The sequence below is a fragment of the Aptenodytes patagonicus genome, chromosome Z (genome assembly GCF_965638725.1).
Source record: "Aptenodytes patagonicus chromosome Z, bAptPat1.pri.cur, whole genome shotgun sequence".
In the NCBI taxonomy this organism is placed as follows: domain Eukaryota; kingdom Metazoa; phylum Chordata; class Aves; order Sphenisciformes; family Spheniscidae; genus Aptenodytes; species Aptenodytes patagonicus.
The window spans coordinates 11362173-11386026 of NC_134982.1; the positions used below are offsets into that span (position 1 = coordinate 11362173).

At 52.3% G+C, this 23854-nt stretch overlaps 1 protein-coding gene across 2 annotated transcripts in view; it reads left to right on the forward strand.

The window, feature by feature from the left end:
• The window catches only part of CNTFR (ciliary neurotrophic factor receptor), a 212414-nt gene that overhangs the window by 128996 nt on the left and 59564 nt on the right, over nt 1-23854 (forward strand). For both annotated transcript variants that reach the window (XM_076361926.1, XM_076361927.1), the window contains one exon: nt 22579-22809. In XM_076361926.1, coding sequence (XP_076218041.1) covers nt 22579-22809 — 231 coding nt within the window. The remainder of the gene's footprint in view (nt 1-22578; nt 22810-23854) is intronic.

Here is a 23854-nt window from a genome sequence, read left to right on the forward strand (position 1 = left end):
GGATCAATAAAAGGACATGTCTTGGCATTGGAAGGATGTTATCAGGGTTTGCTCAGTGCAGCCAAAGTCAGGGGGCTTAGCTCAGCCTGTTCTCAGGCTAAATGAGCTCAGTTCACGGTGGTGTTCACATAATCTGCTGAAGGAGCCAGCTGTATCTGGAAGACCTCGGTCCCAGGGCATGTCATGAGTAGATAGATGCTCCTGCCTTGGAGCTGCAAGAGGGGAAAGACACAAGCACTGGGGCCGTGGGGGAAGGTATTGCCAAAGGTTTGGGCACCCCTGGATGGCAGCACCCCTGGCAGAGCAGTGCTGCCTGCACCTCTGGGCACCCCAGCAATCACCTGACTTCTGTAGGCAACTCGTGTACCCAGCGGGTGACTCAGCCTGACTCATCGAGGACACACTACCCCTCACATGAAGGCTCCAGCACCGGCAGCTTATGTGCAGCGATTAGGATTCGAGCTTCTCCGCGAGACAGAGCCTGTTTAAATCATTCTGAAGGCTGCCATTCAAGGGCAGGCATCCGCTCTTTGCCTCCTTTACCTTGCTAATTGCTTCCCAGGGCTAAGCTAGCCCAAGCTTATGGCCGTCTGCTGGGGACCAGCATCATTCCAGTGGGGTTGCTGCGTCTGCTGGGGGCCGATCTGCTAGCCCACCCCATGCTGGCCAGAGGTACAACCTGGCTGCAGCTCAAGTTGCATGAAACTCGTGTCCCTCTGATGCCTTTGCAAGCAAGGTCCGTTACCTCCATCCCTGGGCATTTGTTACCATGGTGGTTTCCCCATTGCCTCCCCATTTTCCCTGCCAGCCCACAGCTGCAGGGAAGCAGCAAGAGACACCAACTCACCCCACCTGCAATGACACCCCAGCTGCAATCCATTAAACTCTGCTGCATGCTATTAGAGCATTTAAGAGCCCATCAAGGTCTAGGGTGCCCCTTGCTGCTCTGATCTTTCCCTGCTGCTTCTCTACCCTACATGGTGAAGGTGAGTCTGTCTGAGAAGAAGAACCCCAGACCCAAATAGGCACAAACTTCTGCACCATCACCCCCACCCCCGCTTTTCCTTCCTACCCTTCTGTCTGTCCCAGGCCACCTGGCTTTTTTTTTTTTTTTCCAGCACAAGATGCATCTCCTGAAAGGTTCCCTGTCTGTAAAGTAAAAGAAAACAGCGAAAATAGCCCCGGGTCCCGGATCATCTTTTTCTGTTACTGGACATCCCTCTGAGCTCAAGTAGATTTCCTGCCCAGACACAGAGTGAATTATGGCCAAGCTCTCGGAGGCTGACCTTGTGGTCAGCTGGAGCACAGGCTTGCTAATAAATGTGGTCAGCCCCTACTGCAGACAGCCTATTTTTAGTGCCTGTGTTTCCTCGCCCGCTGCCTCATCGCTCTGCAGGTCCCAGAACCAAGCATCCCCCCGGGTCCAGCTGGCACTGCAGGATAGCCCCATGAGGAGCACGTCCCAGGCTCACTCCTCCCCCCAGAGCACTTGGAAATCGAGGGGATTGATTTCCACGCAGCGTCTGTTAGTTTTGCATCGTAGAAAGTCATGGGTGCATGGGGTGGGATGGCCTGTCTTGCTGGGGTGGGCTGCAGGAGTACAGCTCAGATCGTGCCCATCAGGGAGCGGAGAGCTCATGGCACTCACCTAGGGTCTGTGCTTGGAAAATAGCTGCAGGTCAGCAGCAGATTGATGTCCAGTTGTGCAAAGTGCTGTCGGATACATGAGGAGAGATGCTCTTAAAGTGAAGGTGGGGGAGAGAGGAGAAGGACAGGAAGAAAAATAGAGGGACTGGCACTTAGGTGAGAGGGAGCACAGCTCTGTGGCTCCAGGGCTTTGAAGACTTGCTCTTAGCAAGTTGCTGAAGTTTGGAGACATGCAAAGGACATACATTGCAAATAAGCTGCCTGCTTTTGCTATACATGTCTGTCTGGAGGCATTTGCACTGCATTTACCCCTTTCTGGGAATGGAAGAAGTTATTTGAAATGGAGCCAACAGAGATAAGGTTCTGGAGCAAAGCGGGGATCTGTCCCCAGGTCCGTATGAGCCATCTGAGAGCTTGGAAGGAAATCTAGTAGGAAATAATCTGGGATGCTAACAAAAATATGAACCCTTCTATCAGTCTGGTGTATTGAAGCAGATCACAAAGCTGTAAAAGATTAAAGAAAAGAAAAAGTAACTAAAGGTAAGAGTGTGGATCTGGCAGGTTTTGTACAAGCCTGTGGTCTCACAAAACTGGTGAAAATAGTTCACATCTGTGGTGAGAAGAAGACACCACCAAGAGGATTGCAGTCTGCCAGGATTCATTAGTTCTGCCAGTGGCAAGGAAAACCATGTCTCAGTAGTCTCTTAGACTTCATTAAACATATCGACAAGCAATGAAGGAGGAGGAATGGGTTTTGTAGTCCAGCCAGACACGCAGAGGAGCTTTGGATGGAGAGTGTTCAGCCCAGGATGAAGCCCTGGGAGTTACTGCTGGCAGGGGCAAAGCTGCTGCGACCCACAGGGAGGAGGCAGGACCTGCCGGTGTGGATGTGCAGAGGGGACAGCGTAGAACAGGGAGCAGCACTTGGCTCATGGGGCATCTGTGTAAGCCAGCTGGGTCTTTGCTGACAAATCCTTGCTGAAACCCACTGCTGGACAAGCCCAAATCATGGGGAGAGGCTGGGAAGAAGGGTTTGGATAAAGGTCATCTTCTTGGGGTGGCATCATCCCGTTGTGTGAAGCGGGAGCATCACTTCTTCTGCTGACACCCAGTTGTAAATCGAGGCATTGCTGTAGCAGCTGGGAGCCCCCAAATACTGGTGGAAGCCAAAATCTCATTTGCACAGTTTTTTTCAGACCCAGGGAGCTGAGGCATAGCCCAGCACATGGGGAATAGCTGTGGGCTTTGCTCTTTGCATGAGCTCTGGCTGCTGAAGAAGGGCCACGTCCTGTCCTAGCACTGAGCTCCTTTTGGCGAGGGAAGAAGCAATCCTCGACCGTGGGTTATGCCTGTTGTTTTTTTATGCCTGTTGTTACATTCTCAAAGGGTTCCAGAAATGGAAGATCTCATAAAACAGTGACAGTTGGAGTGGAAAACTTCAGCGCTTCAGGGGTTTGGCTTCAATTAGCCTCCAAAAGCTCGGAAAGGTCTTGCCTTGGAAGTCACACGGAGCCATCCCAGGGAGCCAGCCATGTCACATTTCCAAAGCAGCCTGGTCCCCACCAGCCTGTTCAGTGACACGTGTCCAGCTGAACGTGGACTGAAGGTGCCATTCATTATTTATCTCCTTTGAAGGGTTTCCAGTGTCTGAAGTCCCGGATCGTAGGCTGCCCTGGGACTGCAAAGCCAATCTCCGGTCAGGCTGAAAGAGCAGAGTGCTGCAGCTCCAGGGGCAGCTCTGGGCACTGCCTGCAAGAGCCCACGGCCTTAGCAGAGGGTGCTACAAATCATTCCCAGAGCATGTCAGCAGGGCTGTGTGTGACAGACCCTGGGACCAAAAGGGCAGGCAGGGCTCGGGCTGAGATGTTCAGGTCCTGCACATCCATCAGTAGTGTTGGACACAGAGTGAGTCACTTGCTGCTGTCTTCAGGCCACCTGTGACATGTCTGTGACCAAGCAAAGCCCTGGATAATGGGAGCACAGCCACAGCGAGACACTGAGACCAAACATCATCATCTCTGCTTTCCGGGCAGAGGATTTTGCTAGGGTGGGAACAGAGCAAAGGAAACCTGAAGCAAGCTCGGGAGCGCAGATGCTGGGACACAACATGCACAAACCTTAATAATCGGAGTCTTTTGCAGGGTTTAATTTCTCTGGGCAGACAACTGTGCTTCTGTGCAAAGGAAAATACCTAATACCCAGGTTCCTAATCCAGGTGGGAGATGCTGGAGCGTAAAAAATAAACAGAACAGCTTGCAAGATGTGTGGTCTGTCCTGTGGATGAAAAGAGCATCTTTCAGGATAAGCAGTCTTGGGCAGCACTAAATGGAGCAGATCCACGCGGAGAAGCCAATATAATTGTGGCATATTAAAAGGAAAAGGAGAAGAAGAAGGATTGAGCAGGGGCTGTGGCAGGCTCGTTACAGAGGGGAAAAGCGATGTGTGTCACCTTGTAATGAGTGCTCCAGGAAGACCAATCAGGTGGAGAAGTGAAAGGAAACTGCATAGCAATCGACAGTGATGGAGGCAGGAGGGGTTACAGCAGTATTAGTCCAGCGTATGGACCATTGATCTCTTGGTGTAGGATTTGCTGGGAAAGACTGTTATTTAGGCTTAGCTGCCACCAGGTGCTAACTGAAGCTGAGGAGTCTGGAGCCTCATTGTACCACCTTCCTTTGCTTAGAGCCTTACTGGAGAGGCTGGTGTTGGGGAAGGGGCTTTGTATATGTGACTCACAACATGGGGATGAAACAGCCTTTGTCTCCGCTTAGGAGACAAGGGGAGGGGGCTAAAAACTTCTTCTTGCACAGCTGCATATATCTGTGTGCAGGGTGAGTCCCTGTCCCACAGCCCTGGGCAAGACACATCCGCCTCCTGGTGCAAAATCCCCCTGGATGGGGCAGAGCCTCACCATAGGGTGCACATAGCTGACAGAGCCACGCGCTGCCCTTCATCCCAGGTTCAACACACTTGACTTTCCTAACTTTTTTAGCTTGCAAAGCCTGAAGCATTTCCCCCAGTGCAGATCTCTGTTAGTGGATTTAAGCCATCCGACAGTAGCTGGGCTCTTCCTAGTTATCTATTCTGGAGTGTTGCAAAGCAGCCAGAGGTCTGCAGAACCAATGCTGAAAAACATTGACCTGCAAGGCTGGAAGCCTGGAGGACTTCTGCCAGCCAAGAGCTGTGGGCTTTGTAGGCAGAAGAGAGCCAGCACTGTCACACTGAGGAGCTGACTGGGATGCACAAGCTAAAGCAGAGCTGCAGTGTGTAGCATGTCTTTCTTGATTTCTGCTGACTTTGCTAAGGTGTAATGAGGTGTGCATGTATGTGCATGTATTTCTGATGTCCAGGCGTTGGGCGCGCTGCTGGGTAACACAGCTCTGCTGGCAGAGAGCTGGTGGGGAATGGATGTTTTGCTATGCCCAAGTGTGTTTCTGCTCTCTGGAGTGAGGTCCCCTCTCTACTCTGCCGGTCTGTGATGCTTGCAGAGGGCCACACCTGCTGCCTGCAGGATCCAAACTGAAATAAAGCTGAGGAAGTTGCCGAGCATCCCTCACAGAAGTAACAGAGCTACGGAGGGGGATCAGGGTCCTGTCCTGTTGTGAGCCGCAGGAAGGCAGGCTTACGACAGCAGCAGCTGGTGCAAACCTGCATCATGCAGAGCATGTGCGCAGGGGTCTGGTGCTGGAGGCCAGTCCTGGTAGCCCCATGTCCATGCATCCGTCCAAGCACAGATCTCCAACCAGGCAGGAGAGCTCTGCTCACCATCCGCATTGTCTATGTGCAAACCTGCTCTCGGGCAGATGGTAAGCCAAACCCAGAGCACTTGCTCCCAAGGGGAATCTCCAGCCGTAGCCGTGAACTGGAGACTTCGTAGGATGAGTCACAGAGAGCCTCTGACTCCAGCCAAGCCGCAAGCCCTGGCAGGTCAGGCTCTGCTGCGTCTGTGGGTTGCTTGCACTGTGGTGTGGTTGCTCCAGCTGAGAGCATGCTATGCAAATGAGAAACTGAGGCACAGAGGAGTGAGAGTGTATTAAATCCAGAAGCTAATGTCTGTCTGTCTACTCCTCTCCCTGCGATTTTCCATGGGAAGCCTCCGTGTCTGGCCATAACTGAGAGCCTGAAGATCTGCCACAACCTGTGCCAGCTGCTGAGACAACTGGAGAGGCTGGGAGCAAAGCGTGAGAATCCAGTGACGTTGCTCAGGATTGGGAAGGGACTGCTGAGCCCTGCAGGACTCCTGCTGTTGGGAGGGGATGTAGCATTACCTGGGATGCAGCGAAGTGCCTGGCTGGTGATCGCATCCAAGTGCTCAGCAGACTTGAAAATTAGTTTTACCTTTGTGGTGGGAAGCATGAGGTAATTGGCCTGTGTGCTTGTGTCTTTTTTTTTTTTTCCTTCGGGTGAGGATCCTTGCTGTGTGGCAGAGGGGAAGGGCAGCTCAGGAGCTTGGGTCCCCACTGATGCCTCCCAGCTCTTAGAGCATCACATGAGCCCCTTAGCAGGGGGAGGAACTGTGGCCATTGCCAAAGGCTACAGGCTCACTTGCTAGTGAGCTGTAGCACCATTCCCACTGGGGCTCCTGCTGGAAGTCCATCCACTTCACTGGGACTCTTCCCTGCCTCAGCTATCTCCAGGGCTTCGCCCTTGAGGAGCCTCCCCAGCTTTGCCCGGTAACACCCAGCCCTTGCCTTGCCCTCTCCCAGCATCACAGAGGACTTTGGGTGCTAAGAGAAAGGGTGGTGCTCCTCCTTGCTCTTGGAGGATGCTTGTGCTCTCTTGCTGGACCCATCGCAAGCATCCTCCTCTTGGCCTTGGTCGGGTGAAATAGCTCTGTCAGCTCCATGGTTCTTGTTGGCGGAGAGCCTTTAGGGACGCCTCCAGGCTGCCTTACTGCCCTTCCCATTGTGTCAACGGCGCTTTGCTGATTTACAGCTACGGCGCGCTGGGTCTGCCCCCGTGCAGGCGACTCTTCCAGCTCTCAGCCCTGAGATGGACATGTCTGTCTGTCCCTCCTGGCTTGCAAAGAGAGTTTCTGTTGTTTTCAACTCAAGTTGCTGGAGACTGATCCTTGCTTTTATGGAGAGTGAGCCCTGAATATTCAAGAAACAGCACTGAACTCAGTGTGACCATGGGTGGCAGGTTCTGGCCCATAATTAATTAGCATTGATCGTACTTCACTTCCAACAGTGGAGGAAGGAGCTGCAGCTCAGGGAAGCAGTGAAGTGTTGCAATATAATCACTGCGGCCATTTTCATGCTGTCGGTCGGTGCTCTTCAAGAGTTACATAGCTGCTGCGATGGCAGCATGGGAGACAGAAAGGAAGCTCCTGGGGGAGCAGTAATGACATGGGACTTAGGAAGCTGTCGTTTTAAGAGAAACATTTGTTTATGCCTTTATGCAGGGTTGGGGTTTTTTTCTTATTTTTTTCTGGTTCTTGGCATTGGCTTAGCTTGACTTAGCCTTAGCGAAGGTGCTGCTCGTGTCTCCTGCATGGCAGCAGGGTCAGCGTGCGGTCCATCAGCCCACCAGGAGATTCAGCCATTGAAGCCTGGGATCTCCATGTGCTCCCTTTGTTCCCAGCTCTCCTGTCTGAACGCAGCAGCAACCTTGCAACCCCTGGGCCACCAAGAAGTGCTATTTAGGAGGTGGAAATGTGCCTTGTCCCCCAAGAAATTGGGGGGGGGCTGGATCAGTCACTTGAGAATGGAAGTGTCTACCCTATCTGAGCAAGATACCCAGTGGTCAGCCTTTCTCTGTGATGGTGAACCCTCCTTCCATGTGAAGTTGTCCATCTCACTCCATAATCTGGGCAAGTCTTTTCCACTGAGCTCTGTGAGTCCATGGGCTTTTGCATCCATGATGCATTTCTTTCCCCGTATTTCTGCAATTACATTCTTGGCAGCTCCAGAGAGGTGGCTGTGGGCATCTTTCTGTTGATCCATGGGTAGGACTTCAAGATATAAACGCAGAAGGAAAATTTCAGGATTTAGGTAGGCAGATTTAATCCCGTTGCATTCTTCATCCTCCCCTAAATCACAGCTCCAGAGTGAAGACTGCATAGCGAGAGCCACCAAGAGCGCATCACTTTTTTTTTTTTTTTTTTTTAACATGTTGCGTGATGTTGCAAACCTGTCTCCCAGGTGAATATTGAGCCCTCCTGCAAACACTGTCTTTAATTCGTGCTGTGGTCTGGGCCAGCAGCTCCCAAGCTTGTCCTTCCACAACCCATTGCTGGGGGGTCCCAGCTGGGCTGTGACCACATGCTGGGAGCCCCTACCTCTGGTGGGTTTTCTCTCTCACACAACACACGTGCACGGCTGGCTTGCCAGGGTGCTGTGAAAAGCAGTGCCGGGGCTGGAAGAGGGGTGGGAGGTGGGTGTCAGCAGGCAGAGACATTCGAGTCAAACCCAGTGGGCCATAGCAGAAGGGATTAGTGGATACAGACTGTTAGCTGATTTAATTGTCTTCCTTCCTCCAGTGAGTTTGGGCCATTTTTCTTAACTTGCTTAGCTCTGAGGAGTTTTTTAGCATAACCACTCTTTGTGGAAGGCTTTTCGCTTTGCTGCTTCAGGGGGAATCACCGGTGTACACGGCAGCAGCCGTCTCATAGCCCCACAAGCCAACGCTGCAATGTCTGAGTGCTGGCATCCTGGGGGACATACGGGGGTTCAAGATGGATAAGAAGACACCACCTCAAATGAATTCTGTGCTTTGGGTGTCTGTATTTCAGCAGGGCCAGGAGAGCCCAACCAAACCCTGGCGTCGATGTACTAGGTACCATAGGATCACAGGGGAGATGCAAAATCAGAGCCTAGCTCTGATGAAAACAACTTGCGCACCCTTGGGCCAGTCATTTAATCTGCTTTGGGGACTTCAGCTCTGTCTGTAAGATGGGGAGAATGATGCTTCCCTTGTTTGTCTCATCTGTTTGAGTTGTCAGCTCGTTAAGGCGGGAGCTGCCTTTTGCTGGGTGCCCACACAGAGCAGTGGGTGACAGGGTGCCCGTCCTCAGGGGGCTGCAGGCAGTGCAGTAGCGTGAGTGCTGGGGAAGAGCTGCCTCCATCCCCTGCACCGGGACTCTGTGCTACCCATGAGGGGCATCTCCGTTGGGAAGCGAAGCGCTTGCTGCCAATCTGTCTCGAGCAGAGCTGACGGGGAAAATCCTCAGGGGAGCCATTTTCCATTGGAAAATGAAGTCCTGTCAACATCCGTATGTTTTACAAAATCATATTTCTCTGTTGGGGGTGCAGGGGGGGAGTTGCGGGATGAGGTGAAGGGCTGCAGTATGTCTTTCTGGTATTTTTCAGAAATGGTTAGGCTCTTCACTTTAAATTGGCGCTCCCTGACCCCCAAAAAGGGTTGCAAAGCCTTTTGTACAACACAGTTTTTGAAAAAAACTGCAGTTTTGAAAAAAACCTAAAAGACATGAAACCCTTTGGTTTCCTTCTGAATGAAAGAACCTTCCTCTTTTTTTTTTTTTTTTTTCTTTTTTTTCTTTCCCCTCTCTTTAAAGGAGAATTTTTGGAAGTTTGGGCTTTTGCCCTGATGGGTCCAGAGCAGCGTTTCCAACTTCATGGCAACCTGAGCTTGACCCGGCTGTGCCATAGCTGCGGGGGGCTGCAAGCGCCGGAGCCCGGAGGAGCCGGAGCATCTTCTCCTGCCCGTCCCCACACAGGCGGCCGCTCTCCCTGTCGCGGTCTCCCACGGGCCAGCAGCCACTCTTCCTGGGTGGGCTGCAGAGCATCCTCTTTTTGCTCTGCTTCAGTTTGTTTTCTATTCATGGCCTCAAGCCGGAGGTAGGGGAAGAGCTGCTTGCTGCCTGTAGCTGCTTTCCGTGCGTGCATAGATTTGCACTGATTTTCTCTCCTTACGGGCTTTCTCGTATTCCCCCTCCTGCAGGCAGTGTGTGTGGTTGTTTGCAGGCTCCTGCCTGTGGGCAATTTCCTCCTCCTCCTTACTACCATTCACTCCCTCATCCCTTCTTCTCTTCGTCCCTCCTGATGGAGACAGCCTCTCACAGCCGACTCATTTCAGAGATGTTTTTTCACTGCCAAAGCCAAGATTTTTCTCTCTCCCATCACGCTTAGTCTGGAAGTGGGAGGGGGAAGCAGGTTTTGGGGTTGGGGTTGGTTTTTTTTCCAGCAATAAATAATTTCAGCATGCTGAAGAGGCAGGAGAGTGAAGCCAGCGTTAGGCTACATTGAAATACTCCATTTGTTCTGGGAGTCTCTCTCCCCTCTTCAGAAAGCTTCCTCTAGTGTTTAATTTTAAAGCAAGTCACTATTATTTTTCATTTTCTTGCTTTCCAGAGGAGATTCCTGTATTATTTCGGCTTGCCTGGATGTTTCCACGCACACCAGAACTTTTTCCTTTGGCTTTTCTTTCCTCTTCGCTTTCTTTTTGCCGGGGTTAAAAGCCCCAAGTCAGCAAGGTACTTAAACACATGCTGAAAGTTAAGGGCTTGCCTAAGTGCTTTGCTGACTTGGAGCCAAAGATATTTTCTCAAGTCCTTTAAATGCTTCAGAACCTGAATTCAAAACGTTTTACAGAAATTCCAGAATTCAAGTATCTCTTGTGCTAATAATAGTTGTAATTCAGTAGTGCCTTCAGATAACTGGAGCTCTAGACATGGTGAGCTTCTGTATAATCTCACTTTCAGAAAATATGCTTCCCTAAAATCTTCTTTTGCTTCAAACAAAAGAGCTCTCCAGAGAGCCGGGCACGTTTATTTGTATTTCAGTCAATGAGCATAACTGGCCTTTTAGCTGTTGTTTTGCAATAAGACACTGGAAGCTTTTAAGTGTTGAAATTTAGGAAATAATGGGCAATTAGTTCAAATCATACTGAATGAATGTCTGCTCCTGAACTAACATTTGCTCCTCATCCCCAACACAGGGAAGAAAAAAAAAACGTCACCAACTTAAGGGCTCTCAGAAACAGCAGCATCAGTAACTGGAGGTTAGGAGATGCTCTCAAAGGCAGGATGAGCTCCTGTTTCACAGAGCCTGAAAACAGCGCCGCTCTCTCCTTTTGAGAGTTTAGTCAGAGGGGTGGCAATAAAAGTGGTATGGAGAGGGAATAGCGCTGGGTAGACAAGCTGGAAAGGCTCTGCAGGTGAGGAGGTGTTTCCAGAAACGGAGAGGCAGCAAGCATGGAATAGAAATTGCAGTGCAGTTGTTAGGGGCTCTGTGTGATGAACCAAGGGGCCTCTGCCAGCAGCCAGCCGATGGGGGCCGCTTGGAAATGCTCAGTTGCTTAATGAAGGTCATCTTCTTCAGGGGTTTTGGAAAGGGTGCTGGACACCGGTGCTTCAAGGCACCAACAAGGGAGCAGGACCAGGCAGGAGATGGCTTAGTTCACAACCCTCTAAGGAGCTGCATGCACCCTCCTCTGAAAGCACTCTGTGCTGCTGCCGGGAATGGGAAACCCAGCTGAAAGCTCCCAGCTTACCATCCTCATCTTAAGGCTTTGTTTTCCGAGGTATGAGCTTCTGCGTTGCGCTTTGTAGAGATATGTGTGTGCATCTGCACAAGGCATGCAAAGCCTCTATCCACATGCCCCAAAGCACCATGTGCTTGCAGTCTCCTGCTGTCTTATAGACGTGCTCTGTGAGTTGCTCAGAAACTATTTGGGGACCACGATCCTGCAGTCGTGTCATCCGTGGCCCAGATACACCTTCCAGCCCATAACCAGAAACCCAGCCTCATTTAACCCCCAGCTGGAGCCTGCTTCCAAGCTCTGGTCAAGATCCAGGAGCTCTCTCCTGGTGTCCTGTCATGGTCTGCAATGCTCCTTTAGCTATACTCAGGGATTTATCTTGATGTCTCTGGTGGAAGTAACCCTCTTTCCAGTGTGCCATCAGTCTGATATGTTGCCATCTTTCACCCCAGAAATGCTTGCACCCAGCAGATGCTCTGTGTGACTGTCGGGCTGCAGCTCTACAGCTGTGCCACGGCTCAGCGTGCGCCGGTGATTGTTTCCAGGCTTGGCTTTGCTTGAGGATCCTTTGGAGTGAAAGGAATGAAATGCAAATGTGATATCTCATTATTACTGAGGCAAATCCTGAGGCCTTGGCTTAATTGTTAATACAGCCCCTAATGGGTAGAGTAGATGGTTGCCTTTTTATTAATATTGCTTTGAAATCATCACCAGGCTCCAGAAGTGCAAGTGTTACTTGGAGAAGTGAGTGATGGTGACTGAGTCAAAAAAAAAAAAAAATTACTTGGGAAAACGCTTCCCATTTTATCAGCATCTATTCTTCCCACCCTCTGTTCACCATGCTGCGCTGACAGCAGCTCAGTTCCTCTGTTACCCCGTAGCCACGTGCGTAAAGAAAAGTCTTGGTGGTGATGCAGGGGGAAGAAATCCCTCTCTTGGGAAGAAACAAGTCCTGGGGTCTAACCTCTGGTGGATGTAGGGATGGAAGAAAAAGTATTGATGTTTCCTTTGGGAATTCCAGGGCACAGGACATCACTGGGAATACTTTGGTGCTGCCCTGTCCCGCCATGTCTCAGCGCAGCAGGTTGCATGCCTGCTTTGATTTCTAAATCTAGTGTGGGTGATGCCTTTGAGTCCTGGCCCCACATGCAGTGTGCCCTGTCCCTCCTCCTTGCCGGGGCTGGGTCATAAGGAGGAGGATGAACCTCCTGTACCTGTGGTTAAGAAAGTGGAGGAGTTTTTCCAACCTCGGGCCACAGAAGTTCATGTGTTTAGTTGCAGCGGTCCCAGCTTCAAGCCCAGCTGCTGCCGATCCACCCAGGGGTGTGAGCATTGCATCTGTAAGCGACAAGCCACTGGCCTACAGCAGGCAAAACCCAAGCCAACAGACAGAAAGAGCCTGAGGGGCTGAATTTTAGAGCTATTAAATGATTAAATGCAAGGAAAAAAAAAATTAATTTAACATCACGGTTGTGATTTTACACACCCAAGAGCCTGGAAATTGAGAGCTCTGCTTCTCACACAGGGATCGTAACTTGGCACTGCACAGATTGTACAGTATGTAAAATTAGACTGGAGAAATAGTAAATATGCTGCAGGGACCAATACTGTCTTGGCAGAAGGAGGATGGACTGAGTGGGACCCAACAGGTCTTTTACGCCTCTGACTTCCATAACTCTGTGCTAATAAAAAAAATATTGCACAATGCTTGATGCTAATCTGCAGCCTTGAGCTGGGTGAAGCGGGAGCCGTATTGTTATGTGAACAAATAGCGGTCTCCCCCGGTGTATTCGTGCGGAGGAATGCTGTTATTTGAGGGCGGGCATGTGGGCATTGGCAAACAGTGATGGGGAAGTGTACACTGCGCACCGGGCTTAAAAGGCAGGCTGCGGTCAGTGGGGTGCGAGGCGCCCCGATGTCTCTATCCAGCACTGCCCCCCGTCCCCAAAGCTCAGTAAATACAGGCATCTTCGCGCTGTGGCTGGACCACAATGAGCTTTTCTTGTGTTTACGGCTGTGATTTGGGTACCTAATTCTGAAGCATATTGATTTCTCCTTAAACAGCATTGAAAAGCCTGATCTAAGCACTCTTCTGTAGCCTAGAGTTATTTGTCCTGTCTGCATGAAAAAGCAGGACCAGAAAACAAGCCTTTAATTCACCCGGGGTGCTAACACCAGTCACCTGGCAGCCAAGGGCAAAGGCTCAAGTGAGCCTGGCTTGGAGGATATCGGCGGGATTTTTCTGCTGTGTGCTGGTTCCCGTTAGTGCCATTCATCTCCCTCTGGTCCTCCAGTACCTTCCCCTCCATATTGTAACACCCCACGTGCTGGGGCAGCCACAATGTAGATGCAGGGGGCTGGAGGAGTTGCTGCTTCACCAGGCAACTGCTCTTCCTTAGGACAAGCCATCTCAAGTTGAGTTTGTAAGGAAGCTGAGCGGGCAAGGTCCCATCCAGCCTTCCCTTTGCCTTAGGGTGAAAATGGTGTCATAGCTAAGCCTGTCCTGGCAAGGAGAGCACTTGGAGTTCCAGAACACAGGCATTTTTGGACCAGAAGAGCTAGGACATCCAAGTGAAGGTCTTACCAAGGCCTCCTGCTGGAAAACAGATCAACACATGAGCTCAGGTCCCCTCCTGGGATGCAAGAGCAAAGTCTCCTGGGAAAAAAAAAGCCAAGATCACCAGCCCAACAGCATCCAGTCCTCTCTGCTGCAGAGCTGGTGAAACAGAAAAACAGAATTAACATCAGAGGCATATCTTCTCCTGGTCCTGCATATGGCAACACAAGACGAGGTATGCAACCACTGCAGATGGGTACACACCAGCATTAGCACCCTCTGGCAGAGCTCAGTCCTATCCCGAAGCCATGGGAAAGGACAGGTTCTTTGGGGTCTCCTAACCATGCATGGCTGGAGAGACCCTGTTACCAAGGCAGGATGGACTTGCTTGCTGTTCCCAGGTTTGCTTGTCCCCTGTGGCCGGGGACAAGTTGGTGTTGGGGCAGCACGCTGCTGTACAGCCCCTGCTACTCCCAACAAGAGCTGAGTGTGATGGCATGTGGGGAAACAAGGCTGCCTTTGATGTGGAGCCCTTCTGGCTTGCAGCAAGGAGCACTGCCAGCACGATGCTCCAGGCTGATGTGGTTTGGCAGGTCGAAAGAGCTGCGAGAGAGGCTCCGTCCCAACATGGGGCTGCCAGAAATGCACCAAGACCAGTACGAGACACGGACATAGCAGTCCTGTCCTGGCACAGGGAGGGCACATTCTGCCCAGGTGAGATCCCACTCAGACAGGGCCAAAGCTGTTCGCTCAGCCAGTCCGATGGTGTGATACAAGCAGAAAAATGACGCTGACGTTACTCGTCTGCTAAGGCAGCTTCCCCCATCCTGCTGCATGTCTCCCAGCCAGGGCTCAGCGTGGGACCACAGCCCACAAGACATGGGTAGCTGCCGCATCCCTTGGGGCTGAGCCAGTGCTGCAGCAAGGACTTGGCCCTCGCTTCTGCTGCGAGTTTGTGTTGCTTCTGCTTCCAGTGGTGGGTCTCTGTTCTGTGGTTTCCCACTGGGTTTAGCACTGCGTTTTCTCCCCAGGAGGGTGCTTATGCTTAAGCCTTGTTGGCCCCAGTGCACGAGCTGTGCAAGTGCCACCATCCTGACTATGCTGCCATCCCAACTATGCCACCTGGAGTTTGGTCCCAGGGACGGCATGCCAAGCTGGTAGCAGAGTAGGCATCACGCCTCCCCACTGCTGGACTATCGGGTCCAGGAGGGAGCCTGTGGCATGGATTATCATTTGTGACAATGGCATATTTGATTGCAAAAGTGTCCCTTCGTCCTCAGAAAGTCCCAGTAGTGCATTAATTTTCATGGAAGAAGCATCAGCCTCTTGCAGCTGAGTGGCTAGAAGGGCCACAAAGGCCCTTTTCATGCCATGATGGACATCCCTAGCTGGGTTTGGGGTGTAGCTGCAGAGGGAGGTGCACTCAGCTGCAGAGCAGTGGTGAAAGGTAAGGCTGCTGCAAAGCTGGAGGAAAGCTTCTTCAGGGGCAGCAGGGCTTTGCTGCCCCTCACGGGAGGATGTTTTGTGGTCACATCCAGGCCAAGAGAAGAGGCTCTCCTGCCCTGGAGCTTGTCCTGAGCCGAGCATGTCAGAGGGGGAAAGTGCCTCCTTTACAACACCCCTGAAGTAAACCAGGCTTCCAGGCTATCGTGGAGTGATTGAGTACAAGTCCTTTAGCACCCATCTGTTATCTCTTAATTAAAGTTTCTCGCTAATTATTTTTTCTTGTCAAGAGAGCAAAGCTGCTGACTCCAGGGATTTACCAAAGTAGAGCAAACAAACGCGGGCTCTGCTTGCTGCAATTCTTCATTAATGGACAAAATTAACTTGGAACGGTCCATATCTTTGGCTACATCGATGACACTTAATTACGCCTGTTTCCTTACAAAGATGTATCTAGTTTTAAATCACTCGTGAAAGAACTGCCTCCTTAACCATGAAATTTCTTCTCCTTGAAGGGAAGGTTTCTGCTGACAACAAAAGCTGTGCAAAGACCAAGCAGCACTGGAGGGAATAGATGTGAGGAGGTCAAGGATGGAGTGTGCTTCAGGAAGCTGGTGTCGGGAAACCCTCTCCAGTGCCAGAGGCTGTTTCATCTCAAGAAGGGCAGACCTCAGGGCTGTGGAGCTGCAGATGGGAGCAGAGCCACCAGCATCCCTTGGGCATGGTCGGTGATGCTCATGCCGGCCAGCATGGGTGCAGGAGCGGGAGAGAAGCCACAGCGTTGTGCCACCACTGGCACAACCCAATGGCCAGGAATGTCCTCCTCCATGCAGGAAGGATGATGGGATATGGCCAAGCCACCTCCTCCCCAGGCACCGGCACATGAGACATCACTGCAAGGAGGCAAGGCGACCTGGGACAGAGCTGAGCAGAGGCACTTGTAGCTCTTGCAGCGGTGGCCAGCCAAGGTGGGGATCAGTGCCGTCATCCTTCCCTCCCCACGCTGGCCAGGCTCTTTCCCCTCACCCTCCCCACCCTCTGGGGCTCACCGCTCTTCTCCTGTGGGCTTATTCATTTCATTTACCACAGGAAGTTGCAAGGTGCAAGACCTTGCCAGTTCGTCTGTTTGGAAAGCTCTCGGCACAGCCCCGGCACTGTGTAAATATTAAATGTATAATTTATGAATACATACACAGAGACCTAATTAGCTGCTGAGATGATTTTTCGTGGCTAGTTGCTTAGCTCTGGGAGGGAGGCATGAAGGCTAACGGGGGTGATGTGAAGGCCCCTCTGTTTGAAGGCACATATGTAATTCTCCGTCCTGCTGCAGAAGTGCTCCACTTCCTGTCAGGGGAAGTGGGGACATGTCCTTTCTCACTGCCTCAGTTTCCCCATCTGCAAAAGAGGGGCAGAGCCAGAGGCTCTGCATCCTGCAGAGGAGGAGTGCTTGTGTCTGTCTCCAAAAATGCTTCCGTGCCTTCCTTTTTCTCTCGCTCTGCTTACGCCAGCCACAACCCTGTGGTACATTTGGGCAGAGGGCTCCGGGGGGAACAGTTGGCTCCATCTGCCTGCAAATCGCTGTGACGGCGAGGACGGTTTTGGCCCCTGCGAGTGCGTGCTGGAGGTCGGCTCGCAACAGGCCCTGGCACAAAGAGCCCCATCGAGGGGCTGCGGTGAGCGCCGGTGCCGGGAATGCAAACCATCTTCTCTGCTTCCTCCACTCACTGTTCAAAAGACCCCTCGGGCATCTGGGCACAGAACGCCAGGGCTGCATCTGTGGCGCAGCCCCATGCATGCTGCATAGGGCAGTGCGCAGCGGCACGCTTGCCCTGGCAGCTGCCCACTGCCCACGCTGGCAGGGTGGGAGCCTTGGTGGGAACAGAGGGACAGCAGCCAGTGGAGATGCTGGGACCCCAGGAGGGTCCCAAGAGGAGTATTGCTCCTTCCCAACACAGCGCATGCCAGCGCAGCCCTCGAGTTTGCAGGATTTCCCTGTGTTGTTGTCCTTGCAGCCTTGATGCAGGTCAAGATTCATTAAGAAGGAAAACAAGGATGATGTTTCTGTTGAGGAGCTCCAGCTGAGCAGGATGGGTTTGGGAAGCATCAAACATGTTCCCATGGACCCCACATCTCACCCACTTCGTCTAATCTTCCTTCTGTGTCTCTCCCCTGGACTGCTGTCCTGTTGGTCCCCGTTGCATTGCAGTTGCACAGATCGTGCCATCAAGTTGTCACTCATCATTGCTAGGAGGGCAGCAAAGCAGCTCACAGCTTGTTTCACTGAGCTGCCCCAGGTCCACCACTGAGAGCTGTGTGAGTCTGTCCCACGGGCAGCTCCCGTCTTCCCTCCACTGCAGCTTTGCAGGGCTGTGGGTAAAGCTGTAATTTCTGCCCTCATTATGCATCACCACGGCTCCTCTTCAGCTCTGGGACTTTATGTTGTAAGCCATGCTGTGCCTGGCTGGCGTGCTGTGCTGCAACAGATGATGTGGCCCTTGGTGGGGTTGGATGCTCAGAGACACATTGCTCGTTGGGGGTGCAGCATCACAACCTCTCTGTCATGTGTGCTTCACCCTTGTGCTGTTACCTGACCCCAAAAGCAGCATACTTTGGAGAAGCAAGGTGGTGTAGGGGCAGGGCAGCATCTCTAAGGATCACTTCTACTCACCTCTACCCAGTGATCACAGCAGTGTTGGTGAGGGGAATCTTTATAGGTGTCAAGTCCAATGTCCCACTCAGAAGAAGACTATTCCCAACAGTAGACCATATCAGCCATGGCTTTGTCAACAGAGCCCTGACAACCTACAAGGATGGAGATCCCCCCGCTCTGTGGGTATCTGTCCCAGGGCTGTACCACCCTCCTGGAGAATAAACTTTCCTCCATGTCCAGCTTGAACCTCCCGAGCTGCAGCCCCTGGCTGTTGGCCCCCATTCTGCCCATGCCACCAGTTGATGTCCATCCAGCAGGGCTGGCCCTGCAGCACAGGCACAATCTCAGCCATCGATCCCATGTGTTACCAGTGACGTGATGACCAGGAGGGGGGACAAACCGCCCTCCCCTCCCTGCTTGAGAGAGATGTGAGGCTCTGGGTGGGCTGGGGGCAGGGAGGTCTTGCCCATACCCAGCCTGCAGGAAGTGGAGGCTCCCAGTAAGAGCTCTGGTCACCCTTGCCCATCCCCGTCCTAAAGCAGAACTGGTGTCCACAGTGCAAGACAGGGCTGCTGTAGCATTGGGGGGGGCATTGTCCCCATGGTGCCCCTTCTCAAATGGAGGTGACGCCTGCCAGTGGGGCTGCCATGTGTTCAGATGGCAGTGTGGTTGGGTAGGACTCTTATGGCTGGCATGGGGCAGGAGGGACATGGGGACCTGGCTCGGCTCCAGAAAGAGCCTCACCAAACCTGTCTGGGAGAAACGCCTCCTCCGAAACTGTGCTTTGGATTTCTCCTTCGCCAGGGGCCTTAAATCATTGCCTTGGAAAGGAGCATTGCTTTCAAAGAGCTGTCTTCCAGGAATGGCTCCTTCAGCCCTTCTGGATGAGTGCCAACATGTTTGCACTGTGCTTAAGGACAAATAGGAAATAATTCAAGGTGCCTTTTCCCCCTTCCCAGCTTAGTTCTGCTGCCATCAGCTACAGACAAGCTCTCAGCCACAGTCCTGAGAAGCAGCGCTGGGCACCCCAAAGCTTCCCGCCCCCGTCAAGCCTTCCTGGGGGCCAGGCACTGGGCAGGCAGGAGCCAGGCAAGGCAGGCAGGTCTGTGGGCCCATTGCTGCAATGAGCCTTTCTCCACGCAAGGCTGGTGGGTGGTACAGCGTCTCCAGTGTCTCTGCTGACCAGATCCCCAAGTGTAAGGCCAGGAGAGTCAATGGCCTTTTGTGAGCCATCAGGAAGGGCGAAGAGAAAATGTCTTTACCTTACTCAGTAGAAGAAATTAGAGGAGAACTTGAGTAAGGTGCTGGGACTCTTACTTTAGCTCTGTTATCTATAACTATCCATCCACCCATCTGCCTAGTGATCTGTCCATCCATCCATCCATCCATCCATCCATCCATCCATCCATCCATCCATCCATCCCCACAGCCATTCGAACAGCCAACCATCCATTCAACCCCACTGCTGTTCATTGGTCCTTCCATCCCCCCCTCCTTCCACCAGCCCACCCATCCATCCACCCATCCCTCCCACCCACATACACCACCAGCCAGCCAGCTGCTTATACTCTTATCCCTCCATCCTCTTACACATCTCTGCATCCCCTGTATGCCCGCCCATCCATCCATCCATCCATCCATCCATCCATCCATCCATCCACTTGCATAGTCATCCATCCTTTCAGCTTCATACACTTCCCTCCATCCCATCTGTGCCCATCCATCCAGCTGTCTGTCTGTCTGCGATCACCCACATTCATTCTTCCATCCACCCGTCCATCTTCTTCCATGCTTCTGCCTATCTGCCTGTTTATCTTTTTGTTTTGTTTATCTATTGCCGCACCTCGAATACTGTGTTCAGTTTTGGGCCCCTCACTACAAGAAGGACGTTGAGGTGCTGGAGCGTGTCCAGAGAAGGGCAACGAGGCTGGTGAGGGGTCTGGAGAACAAGTCTGATGAGGAGCGGCTGAGGGAACTGGGGTTGTTTAGCCTGGAGAAAAGGAGGCTGAGGGGAGACCTCATCGCTCTCTACAACTCCCTGAAAGGAGGTTGTAGCGAGGTGGGTGTTGGTCTCTTCTCCCAAGGAACAAGCGATAGGACAAGAGGAAATGGCCTCAAGTTGCGCCAGGGGAGGTTTAGATATTGGACGTGAGGAAAAATTTCTTTACTGAAAGAGTGGTTAAACATTGGAAGAGGCTGCCCAGGGAAGTGGTTGAGCCACCATCCCTGGAGGTATTTAAAAGACGTGTAGATGAGGCACTTAGGGACATGGTTTAGTGGGCATGGTGGTGTTGGGTCGATGGTTGGACTTGATGATCTTAGATGTCTTTTCCAACCTCAATGATTCTATGATCTGGCCCCATTCCAGCTACCCATCTTCACAGAGATGCCTCAGCTTAGATGGTCTTCCCTCTTTCTGCCTGTCAGTATATGCTCTAAGCTTTTTTAAGACACTTGAAACATACTTGTCTGATTAGTGCAGTCTCTCAAAGGTCCCCACCCTTGGCTAGTGTCTGAGATGATTCTGTGGCATCTCACCAGCATCTTACTACAACCCAATTTTTCCTTGTCTGTTCTTAGCACCCCCTTTCCCAGCAGGGAAAGCATCCCCAAAGGTGCTGCTTCCCTCTCTGAAGTAGGTGTCCTGACAGACCATTTGCAGGAGGACTCAGAGCTGCCAGGGTCTCCCCCAGGGCCCGCGTCACCCTGGGGCTCTCTCCTTTGCAAATGGGCTCAGGCCGTGGGCTTTCACACAAGGAATGGCTGGATCATGCCCATGTGGTCCCACCTATCAACAGGACCCAGGAGCTGATGTCTAGAGAGGGAGAAAAGAGCAGGACAAGCATGGGAGGTGCTTCTCCCATCCCTCCCCACCACCAGCTGCCTGCAGCCTCCCCGGGCTCACCAGGCAGCTCAGTGTTTTACCGCCCTGGGTGGTGTCTTCTGTTATGGATTCATTTAATCACTATTTTCCCCAAAATGTTGACATCCACAGCATCTGATGGACATGGGTTTCTGTAATTTAATCACACGTTGTGCGAAAAAGCACTTTCTTTTGCTTGTTTTCATTTGCTGCCCCTTGATTATTTTATTAGGAGAAGGAGCGAGCGGTCCGTCTCTATTCGTCCTCTCTGTGTCACTCATCATTGCTTAAGTGTCTGTCACGTCTCCGCTCAGTTGTCTCCTTTTACGGATGAAGGGATCTAGTCTGTTAAGCCATCCTGATGCGGGGGCTCTTTCCAGACTTTGCTCTTCCCTGTTTTCTCTCTCTCTGCTCCATTTTCAGCTGAACTGTACTCCTAATGGCACGGGGACAGATTTGTGCGTGGTTTTTAGGGTACAGTGCTTTCCATTTTCCTCTCAATCCCTTTCTGAATAAATCCTAGCGTTGAGTTTGCGTTTTCCATCGCCACTGAGCTGATGTTTTCGGGGAAGTGAGCACAGTAACTCCAAGATACGTTTCCATGGAGGCTGCAGCTCATTTGGAGCCAGGCGTGGTAGGGGAAGCAAGGCTTGATTTTCCTTGTGTGCATCCCTGTGCATTTCTCAACACAGTGTTACCACGGGTGGGTCTGTACCCTGATGTCCTTCTGCAACGCTTTTGCACCCAGCTGTAATTTGGCTGCCCTGACGGCCTCAGCAGCACGCTGTCTCCTCTCACTGCCTCGACCCCCTTTTCCCCGTGAGTTATGAGGGTGTTGGGCAGCTCTGATCCAGCTCTGATCTACATCGAACTTCACCAGTGACGTCTTCTACTGCCATGTCCGATCGCTTGTTCTCACCTTTGGTCTCCTGACCTTTAGCTGCTCTAAATCCTTGCAAGGACTTCCCTCATGTATCAGGGCTGCTTGGTTTCCTTGGGAGGAACCTTGTCAAATGAGGTTTTGAAACCCAGGAGTATTTTGAGAACCGAACAGCCCTTGTCTGCGCACAAAGGCTTGAATGAAGCCTGGAAGGAACCTCACCCTCTGCTCATCCCCCTGTCCTGCTTCACCCCATGTCGTACGCACACACACACGCGGTTTTATCCTTGCACGCACAGCTCAGCACAGCCACTGTAGCAACACGGGAAAGATTCAGTTGCTAAGGATCATTAATGAATGTCAGCTCGAGCTCCTGTCCAGAAACCTGAGAAAATTCAATTAGGCAGCTGGTGCCCAATGAGCTGTGTTGCCCCACTCGCAAGATGCTAAATCAAACAGCTCAGCAAGGCATCATGTTATTGTAGAGAGAGAAGAAAAGCCAGGCAGGGAGACAAACAACACAGTATGCACCAAGCAGCTGCCCCTTTCCAAAGCATGGCACGGTTAGGTTGCAGTCCTTCCATCCGATTTCCTGGGCAGGGAATTGCAAGGACAGCTGCCTGCTAGTAAATAACTTGAGTTTGCTGGTGACAAGTCCTGGGGCTCTGTCACCTCTCTGCTGGGAATTTCTGATGTGTGCGTTTGGTTTGCATCCTGCAACAAGCCACGTAGATACAAGAGTGGCAATGACTTGCTGGTGCGAGCACCTGTCTGTGCTGTGGGGCATTTGGCTGGTGCAGCCCTGACATGTCTCCTCTAAGGTAAAGGTCAGAGAAAAGCATCTTGTGAGACGGAGGTGGTCCATCAGTCCGGATCCCCTGGTCCTTGCCAGCTGATTCACTCTGGTCTAAGGTTAAAATTAATCATTATCAGAGCCAGGAGGAGAACTTGGGCTTCCCTGGCCCCGAACACAGTGTCAGTCCATGCCCCAGTCCTTCCCTCGCTTCCCTTACAAGTGATGGTAAGATATTATTTCCAAGGCAGCCCTGCCCACCGGGCTCCGAGCTCACCTGGTTTTCTCCTCTTCCTCCCCACAGACAGCCACATCCAGTATGAGCGGGTAGGCGCAGATGTGACCATGAAGTGTGGCTCCATGGACTGGGACGCAGCTGTGACCTGGACGGCCAATGGCACCGACATTGATGAGTCCCACCTGAACGGGTCCTACCTGATCCTGAAGAAAGTCGACCTGACGCAGAGCGGCCAGTACTCCTGCTACGAGGGCTCCTCCTGGCACCTCAAATACCAGACCTACCTGAGGGTGGGAAGTGAGTACCCTGGCGTGTGACACTGCAGGGGACAGAGCCATGCTCTCTGCTCCCATGTTGACCACTTGCAGCCCCCTCCTGCCATGCCAACCCCTGTACTGTCCATACATACGGTTGCCTGCTGCACCCCACCATACGAGCTCTCCATGGTGTACTAATGCCAGTAGCAGGATGCTGGAATCAGCCTCTCCTGCCCCAAACTTTGCATCAAAGCCGGTAGATTAAATGATGCCCGAGAAAAAATTTGGGAAGGGATGTTGTTTCTCCATCCAGCCCAGTGCCACGACCACCGCCTCTGCAGGTGGAAAGAGTTGGGGCTGAGCTGTCGGAGGGGATTGCAGCTGGGAAGGAGAAGTCCTGGCTGGGGTTACTGCAACATGGTTGTTTCAGAGGAGCAGCCAAAAGGTGGTGGCAGTTGCTGTGTGTTTGCAGAGCCCCTGTGTGCAGGCATGTTGGAGGACAGCTACAGGTTTCCCAGGATTTTGCATATCTTAAGCACGAGATGTGCTGATTCACAGGTCTCGGTGCAGGAGATAAGAGTTGTGCTATATTTCACACAGTGCTGAGAGCTGATAGCAGCTGTGTGTTTGGTGGGCTGCTGTGTTTGTACAGCTGATAGCAACGGCGTGTTTCACAGTACGGCGTCTGCAACCGGCAGCAGTGGGTGTCTGGCAGCACCAGCTGGCGTAGCTGGCTGTGGGATGGTAACTGCTGCGGAGGATGCTGCGAGGCACCAGCTGGGAGCCCCACCAGCTGGGGACGCGTCGTGTAGGTGGCCGTATGTTCCCAGGTTTGGAGGACACAGTAGAGCTTTTCTTTGCTCCTTGTCTCACCTTCCGCACCTTGCATCAGAGCCAGGGTGGCGTTTCCATCCTAGACCGTGGTCCAGGGGCAGAGGATCACAGGAGGGCCAACCGTGACCGGCGTAAGCCCTGCAAATCAGGCAGGAGGGGCTCACTGCACCTGTGGAAGAAAATCCAAGTTTCAGGGATGCTGCATGGTGTCCAACTCATGGGGTCTGCTGGGAGGGATCCTGGCACATGGG